Source organism: Cenococcum geophilum (assembly GCF_001692895.1).
Source record: "Cenococcum geophilum 1.58 unplaced genomic scaffold K441scaffold_74, whole genome shotgun sequence".
NCBI classification, from domain to species: Eukaryota; Fungi; Ascomycota; class Dothideomycetes; order Gloniales; family Gloniaceae; genus Cenococcum; species Cenococcum geophilum.
The window spans coordinates 476541-484386 of NW_027137632.1; the positions used below are offsets into that span (position 1 = coordinate 476541).

General features: G+C 46.6%; 3 protein-coding genes across 3 annotated transcripts; 1 reads left to right on the plus strand and 2 right to left on the minus strand.

Annotated features, from left to right (window-relative positions):
- Window positions 1–249: 249 nt before the first annotated feature.
- On the minus strand, window positions 250–4080 carry K441DRAFT_647332 (DDHD-domain-containing protein). Its single transcript, XM_067646852.1, has 4 exons — window positions 3538–4080; window positions 3092–3461; window positions 777–3040; window positions 250–712 (listed from the first exon to the last, which is right to left on the minus strand). The coding sequence occupies exons 1-4, from the start codon at window positions 3775–3777 to the stop codon at window positions 566–568; spliced, it is 3021 nt and encodes a 1006-aa protein (XP_067497591.1). The 5' UTR covers window positions 3778–4080; the 3' UTR covers window positions 250–565.
- Window positions 4081–5086: 1006 nt separating this feature from the next.
- K441DRAFT_739802 (uncharacterized protein) lies at window positions 5087–5827 on the plus strand (the record flags this gene model as incomplete). Its single annotated transcript, XM_067654362.1, has 1 exon — window positions 5087–5827. The coding sequence occupies exon 1, from the start codon at window positions 5339–5341 to the stop codon at window positions 5825–5827; it is 489 nt and encodes a 162-aa protein (XP_067497592.1). The 5' UTR covers window positions 5087–5338.
- Window positions 5828–6775: 948 nt separating this feature from the next.
- On the minus strand, window positions 6776–7421 carry K441DRAFT_669691 (uncharacterized protein). Its single transcript, XM_067650174.1, has 2 exons — window positions 7303–7421; window positions 6776–7242 (listed from the first exon to the last, which is right to left on the minus strand). The coding sequence occupies exons 1-2, from the start codon at window positions 7324–7326 to the stop codon at window positions 7078–7080; spliced, it is 189 nt and encodes a 62-aa protein (XP_067497593.1). The 5' UTR covers window positions 7327–7421; the 3' UTR covers window positions 6776–7077.
- Between the last annotated feature and the right edge of the window lie 425 nt (window positions 7422–7846).

The following is a 7846-nucleotide window of genomic DNA, read 5'->3' on the forward strand; positions in this document are numbered from 1 at the left end:
TCCTTCTTCTCCAGTCAGCGTATTTCCTCTACCAGAACAAGGGTATAAGAGCTAGTTTCCCAGCGTGTGGATTGGGGTGGTATAACAAGCGGACTTCTACACAGATCGACGGTGCCCAGAAATTGGTGGCGGTAACCGTGGCGGATTTTTGGACGATGCTAACCTTACCACAACGGTTAGGAATCACCAGTCGCCATTGACACGGCTTAGTTCTCTGCATTCATTTGATCCGACGTGATGGTGCAACAAGCCGGATCTGGTTTTATCGATAATGCATATTTCAGAGACAGTATGGATGTCTCGCGCGAGATCCTTGCCCTGGGAACAGAACGAGTTCACTTTCTTTGGCCGCTTGCAAACAGTGAGAGTAGATATTTTCGATAGATAAGGGCATGAAGATGAATTCAAGACCTCTCTCCTATTCTCGAGATCAAACAAGTGTCCCTGCAAGCGTTCCCAACTCCAGCAATACTCATGCATGACGATACAAAATCCTTCCGATGCTTGCATTTCATCCTAAATGTCTACTTACGCAAGTAAAATTCAAACGACGCCGAGCGCCATGCTAAATTCTAATGTCGTGAGCGCCCTCAGTTCGCTTAAATACGCGGTGCCGTGCAAGCAATTGTGAAGTTATAAAATGGCTAACGTCTTCGTCAGACCAGTAAGACAGATGGCTAGCAATGCTTGCAATGAGTGATATGTCGAAAGCCTGTACGAGCAGCCAATTAGCGCGTTTCCATGTCATAATCGGGCAAAGACTGTAAGCAGCTTACCCCTTCCTGAATACTATAATCAACTCTCCCATTACTATTCAATGCCCTGACCTTTGATTCCTCCCTCTTCAGCTTCCTACCCTTCTTTTCCAACTCCAGCCATTCAGCCTTCTCACGCAAGTCCTTGTCTCCTTCGGCCTCCTGGCTCTCTCGTCGCTGTTGGAATCCAGAGTAGAGCGTCTGGAGTTCCGAGTCAAGAAGCGTAGGTGGGTGTTCCCCAATATCGCCAGCAGTAATTGGCTCCTCGCCAAGCCTGCGCCTTCGCTCTTCAGTTATAGTAGCAATATCAGGTCCCACTGCAGACCCCGAAACAACGCCACCGCTGATGTTTGTGCCTGCTCCAACAGAAGTGGGCCCTCGAAATTGTTGGGTTGGGTTGGTGCCGAGTTTAGTAGCATCATCGCCCGTGATACCCAAGCTTCGATTGAGGATACTACTTGCGATTCCAGAGCTCAGACTAGACCAAAGCCCAGACACACTCTGGCCCACTCTTACGCCAATTCCAGTAAGGCCTTGTCCAACCGGAGCACCGAATATTCCCTTTTTGGTATACGGTAGCGGTTGGGGTTTTAGTGAAGACATCGCGGACGATATGAGGGGCTCGATTCGATAACTAATAGGATCAGTGGGATGAAAGATGTTGTATATCTGCTTGCACTTAGGCGAAGATGTCGCTATCTCTATATGGTTCGTGCTTGTGTTGTCTTGACCCGAGGGTGAAAGAAACGGATCATCCAATCTAGTGCCGGGTTTCTCCGAGGGAACAAAATGTGTCAATGAACGGCCAGTGATGGTATGGCCTTTCAGCATTTGGAAGAGACCTATTGGAGAACCCAGAGCATAGAAGTCCTCAACTTCAAAATCCAACTTTAGGCCGTCATCAGTCGCTCGTCGATGTTTCCCCCGGGGCTTTTCCTTCGTCTCGTCTTCCTGCCGACAAAGAATATCGAACATAATGGCTGACCCAAGAGAGTGACCAACAAAGCTAACCTTCCCATGGAATGAAGGGTTACGTTCCTTGAATAGTCTATAAATACGGTTGCACTCTTCAAGGACTATGCGTGATATGTGTTCCTTATATGCAGGGCTTTGGTACAGTAGAATATCAAGGGCGAGATCTGTAATTAAGTTGCGGACGGCAGGTACGCCCTCGATTGTGATATCATCAAGGGTGGGGTATTCCTGGTCCTCGAAGTCTAGGTCGCCTAAATCCTGCTCCTTCCGATTATGCCTGAGGCTTTGTTTCGGGAAATCGAGTTTATGCCGCCAGCAGATTGGGAGTACTTGGATGCGACAATTCTTAGTCTGCTTGTCTACTTCAGAATTTAGGGCTTGTAAGTCAGTCGAATTAGCGTAGACGGCTTTCATTGTCTTCCTCATTGTGTTGACATCGTGTATAAAATTGATGCTCTCTATTCGTATTCCAAGCTGTTGTCCAATCCCGTGAGTTGTGAGAAGAAGATGTTCAATTTCTCGACCCTGCTCTTCGCTTGTCTGCTCTCTGTAGTCATCACGGATTTCTTTTTCGTCTCGTTTCCGGATCTCCTCCTCCTGTTGTTCAGGGTCTTCTGGGTGAAGCGACGCTACAAGGGTTGGTATATGCCGCTCGAGAGTCTTCCTCTGAATTTCCAAAGGAGATTGGACCTTCTCGTCATCGTCCTTTTTGGGCTTCCGAGGCATCCTCGACGTTCGGTCTACTTTGGCCTCCACCGCGTCATCCTCCTCATTATTCGAGGTCGAACCGGAGGTTTCAGGCCGATCCTCATCCTTTTCTTCGGCCTTTTTAGATAAATCAGCATAACCTCTGGCAACCTTAACGCCTGCGAAATGACCTCCACCAGCAAAACGTTGGTAGACAGTACTGCTCATTCGCGAGAGAAAATCATCTGTTAATATCCAGGCAGTTGTCGCGTTCTGGTATGTTACGACTGAATTCATATGCGCGCCGAATAGACGATGGGTTCTAAGCTGATCTTGAGGAGGAGAAATACTGGCGGAATAGTCGACAGCAGCATCCCCGCCAGATGATGTTGCTGTGTTCACCTTTAGATTCTCAAACGATGATTTAGGCGTAATTGGGTTCGATATTGACTGGCTGACTGCCTTTCGAAGGTCTTCGCCAGCTCTCAGAGATGTTGGCCGGGAACGCGGCTGGGATACAGACCGTTTTTCTTGCTGGGCCAACCTCCACGGTTTTATCTTCAGGTAACCTTCTTCCAGCTGAGTTGCCAGATTCTCGTCACACGGTCGAAGCGTAGAGCTATCTACGAATACGTAAGCTGCTGGCCTAGATTAATGTGCTGGGTAGTACCAACCTTGATAAAACCAAGTGCCACGGCGAACCTCGTAAACCGGACCTGGCCAGTACGCGGGTGCCAATTCCCGTTCCTCTATGTCAACATCGAAAAGAAAGTCCTCATTAACGGGAACTTTCGTTCGTCCGATCTTGCTCTTCGAGTCCACGTCTGGTTCCTCTAGAGCATCTAGCCCATCATTTCCCAAAATATTCTGTCCCTTGAACTGTCTCAATTCCGCAGCTTCCGCTTCATCTGCAAGCTTCTGAAATGCGGCTTCTATAGCACGGGAGTCACCGGGAGAGAACTGTAACCATTTCTTCGGAGCTGAAGCGGGCTTGTCAGATGGGGGAGGTACGCGACCTGAAGGTAATGGTTTTCTTTTAGGAATCTGGATATATTAGAGATGTCCGGAATTTACATGCACGGAAGTGATGCTTCAGTTGGATGTACGCAGTTGTACTTACATCGATGGCATGGAACCATTGCACAGCTAGAAGAGGGCAATCTCTTGGATAATTCCTCAAGCTTTGCCTATGAGTGCGGTTAATAGTATGGTCTCCACCTCTCTGAGAACCTAAGCTAGCTTCTGGCGGGAGCTCATCGCCTTCAAACCCTGATTGTCTTGGCGTAGTGGCTCGAGAACCCCATGGAGAGAATGCGCTGATACCTGCGGCCAGATATGACTTATTCTCTGGAGTCGACATGTCCGTGTTGGGCCGGCTTGTGCCGCCGGCCTTTTCTTTAGAGAGCCAGTGAGGAGTGCCTTTACGTAGACGCCCAAAGACTGCGATGGTTTTAGAAGGGAGCCAAGGGAAATGAAGTTGTTGGCCGAGGGAGTGGAGAAATGAAACGCGTTGGGCCAACGTGACAAGTGGTTGAAGAGTAAAGGGAATGGGCAATGGTAAGGGAAGGCGAGAAGGCGTTTGGGGGCTCGAAGGGAGTGGGAAATAGGGCAGACAAGGAATGACTTTTAGTTAGTTTTAGAGGTGCAGCTTAGAATGATGGTGGTGGAGCTCTCTGCCTGATTCCCACTGACGTCGAGGGGCCGCCAGGGCTGCTCCGCACCGCCCGTGCACGAACCCTTTCCCTCAGAGCGCCCGAAGCTGAAAGCGAGGGGACACCAGCTCACAAGAGTCAACACACTTCTCTCACACTGCTAGATACTCCTCCATGCCACGGTCTTCCTCAATTCCAAGGAATCATCTTGGGAAGCGATCGTCTCAGAGAAATGCTGTAGGAGATACTGCAGCCCTTATGCTGAAGCTCCTCGAGTTCGATAGTATCACACCCCAAATCAGCACAGCAACGTCGCCTTTGATGGTGTTCTCCCAGATAAAAGCTCCAAAGTCGATCATGCAGTGCAGACTAATGATTTAGTTGGAAAGTTTCACGGACTCCTGAAGCAGCCGAATCTACACCGACCTGATGATCCGGTTCTAGCTTACAAGAAAGCCTATAAAGCATCCTTGCTAGCCAGAACTATGAAAATCAGATAAAAATATTTAACTGGTTCAAAGGCATCGAATGCACTTGTTCAGAAGCTATAAACGCTCTCCTTAAGATGGATGAGCTACTTGGGGCAAAACGTGCTTCTCGATTTGATCAGGCTTTCAGTTCTGGTGAAAATGCTTACCACCCCCTTGTGTGCTACATGCGGTAGCAGATCTTCTACCGAAGTTAGAAGCATTGACATCTCCTTTCGCTCCGGAGATCTGTACCATGCTTCCTTGGGCGGAGAAGTGATTCGGAGGATCATTGAACGTTGTGTCAGCGATGCACCGGAAGCCAATTTCGCCGGCTAGGACTTGAGTTTCGTCCGAAATCCTATGATTAAAGAAATGCTAACGGAGTTCATGGAGTCACATGGTGGATTTAGAAAGGTAGAGAGTAAGCACTGGACTTCATAGAGACCGTATGGAGGAAAGGAAAGGTATATTGCTGAATGACCTATTCGAGCAAATAAATAATTGCAACCCCCCAGGCTCAAAAATCAGTGTCTCATATGGCCTATTGCTGGAAAGTATGATCCTTAATCTGAAGTCATTGAAAGATGGCTTCCAGGTGACATCAAGGTATTGGGTGGCGTATAAAGAACTAGCGTAGAAATTCGCGCCTTAGGCGGCACGGGTCCATACATGGCCTTGCAGCTTCTTTCGCTAGCCTTAAACTTTCCTGTCCTATTCAGACCAACTGCAGGCCGACACGGTAGCTGCGGGATGACAAAGCGTACTCGGCCGTCCGCTTGTTGAGTTCTTCGAATAACTCATGTCTTTACATTTCATCCAACTTAACAAAATGGATCCAGCGTCAGCTATCGGCCTCACTGGCGCCATAATTGGCGCTGTGGATGTTATCTCAAGAAGCATCAGCTCCTTGATGGATTTACAATCTCGATACAAGAGTGCAGACCTCAAAGTCAGCCTTCTTATTGGACAGCTTTCAACTCTTAAGGCTGCTCTTAACCAGATTGCCGAGCTGATCGATGCTAACCTCGTTGCTGTTCCACGACACCAACAACTCGTAGACGATCTTAAAACCTCGGTAGACTGCTGCGAAGCTGTAATTTGCGCTTTAAATGATCGGCTTTGCTCTTTGCATAGAAATGAAGTTAACGGCTTAGATACGCTGAACAAAGTCCGGTTCGTGTGTGACGAAAAGACTATGGATTATTACCAAAATCTCTTGGGCAACCAAATCAATGCGTTGAGCCTCTTTCTTACGGCGCTGCAGTGGTCAGATACTATTCTCTTCTAATTTGATACAGAACTTTCAAAAAACTAACGAAATAAAGCCGGTCCCTATTCGAGCAGGACAGTATCTTGCAGAGTAGCGAAAGTCGTCGTTTCATTGAACGGGTGAAAGATGATACTTCATCACTACTGTGGTTAAGAGACGCAGAATCATGTGGCACGAGGAGGAGCATCGCGACCGAGAATCTTGAGCGGTTAGACGCAACATTTGATTTCGATCCTGAACTTTTTAGCTCAAAGGTTTACCGAACGGCAACAAGATCTTGTATGACGGACTTGTTAGGCCGTGAGCGTAACAAGGGGCAACCCATCAATTCAGTTTTACGACCCTCTAAGGATTCCTATCACTCTAGAGAAACCGATCAAGATGAGGATGTAGAGTTTATAAAAACAGGTGACGATGAGGAGGTTGACTCCATAGAAACACACTCAGTAGCAGCGTGGTTAGTTGCCCGACGTCTGGATCGTTAAGGTTTAGACGGCCCGGGTTGGCCTCTTAATTAGAGCCTTTGATTATTAAGACCCGAATGCAAACGTATACAGACGGCGGATAGGGCTGTATGGCTTAGTTTTAAGCCTTTTTAGATATGGTTTAGGGATAATTTAGGGGGAAATAATGAATGCACGGACCGTGCACGGACCAAAAACAACGCGAACTCTTCACGCGTATCTACACCACCTCGTCAATTCCGGTTGTTAGCGCCTTACTAGTGACGCCTCTCGGGCGGAAATCCTCATATAGATTAGTATGAGTTTCCCCGTCTTGGCAGTGAGCTTTAAAAGACCTTAATATTAAAAATTTATGAAGTTTTTTAAAACCAATGATTGTATAGTAGATTGCCTATATATGAATATTTCTGAAGTCACAGTAGCTAAATGAGTGTTAAAATCAACGCTTAGCAATTAAACGAGTGTCCAAATATTTCCTCTAGGCTCCTGATCCCTCTAAGCCCCTAATCGTCCTCTAAGATCCTGATCGTCCTCCAAGCTTTCTACTGTCCTCTACCACTTGGTAGGTCCCCCTTCTGCTTTAATTACTGCCTAAAGGCGTGCAGGCATAGAAGCAACTAGATCCTTAAAGTAGCAGGCCTCTAGATTCTCCCATTCAGATTCAATAGCTGCTTGTATTGTTTCTTTTGTCAACGGGCGAGGCTTCCACTTAGCTATTTAAGTCTTTATTACATTCCAAACGGCCTTAATTAGGTTAAGATCCGGGCTGTTTGCTGGCCACTAAAGTAACTTAATATCGTCTTCCTAGAACTTGGCGATAGTAATACAAGCTCTATAACAGGGAGCTCCGTCTATTTGCACAATTATTAGGGTATTTCTAAATTCATAATTAGGGAAATATATACTATACTTAGCGTTATAGAAGTCGTAGAATTCTTTAAGCTTTGGATATATATAATCCAGGAAGCCCTACGCCGTAATATTGCCCCATTCTTCCTTATTCTAAAATAGTAGAGGCCCTTTTTCTACACCGTAGAATATAGCCCATACCATTATATAAGGTATGTTAGTAAACTTAGGACGGAGGCAATTAGGATAAAATCGTTTATTAGGTCTTCTAATAACATAGAGCCGCTAGTGCCTACCACAATACATAGCTACCTTATCTATCCACATAACTCTCCACTAATCCTCTTTTTAGAAGTAACGGTAGGCCAATATAAATGCTAACCGGGCGTAATGGTGAGCTATAGTAAGCTAAGGCTTTGTATAAGCAACGCAGCGTTAAAAGCCCTCCTTTTTAAGATATCGGGCGACTGTAGAGTCGGAACAAGGGACTCCTGTATGGAAGGAAAGCTCTAAGTAGGTAAGGCGACGCGCCCAAGCATTTAACTCTAGGAAATCAACTAGTTGACGCCGAATTAGCGAGCCATATATAAGAGCATTGCGATAGCCACCACGTGTCGGGGTCTGTGCTTTATTAATAATGTAGTAGACAGTAGAATATGGTTGCTTAACCAATGCAGCAATGCAAGAGATAGGTTCTTAAAGGTAGCGATAGAGGCCTTTAATT

What these genes read in the sequence shown, in the direction of transcription:
- K441DRAFT_669691 (XM_067650174.1), bottom strand. Translation starts at nt 7,326, where the DNA reads ATGGTATGGGCTATATTCTACGGT. An exon ending in TATGGGCTATATTCTACGGT is followed by an intron (nt 7,243 to 7,302) that starts GTAGAAAAAGGG and finishes ATTACGGCGTAG; the next exon opens with GGCTTCCTGGATTATATATA.
- K441DRAFT_647332 (XM_067646852.1), bottom strand. Translation starts at nt 3,777, where the DNA reads ATGTCGACTCCAGAGAATAAGTCATATCTGGCCGCAGGTATCAGCGCA. An exon ending in TGGCACTTGGTTTTATCAAG is followed by an intron (nt 3,041 to 3,091) that starts GTTGGTACTACC and finishes ACGTATTCGTAG; the next exon opens with ATAGCTCTACGCTTCGACCG. An exon ending in ATTATAGTATTCAGGAAGGG is followed by an intron (nt 713 to 776) that starts GTAAGCTGCTTA and finishes CTGCTCGTACAG; the next exon opens with GCTTTCGACATATCACTCAT.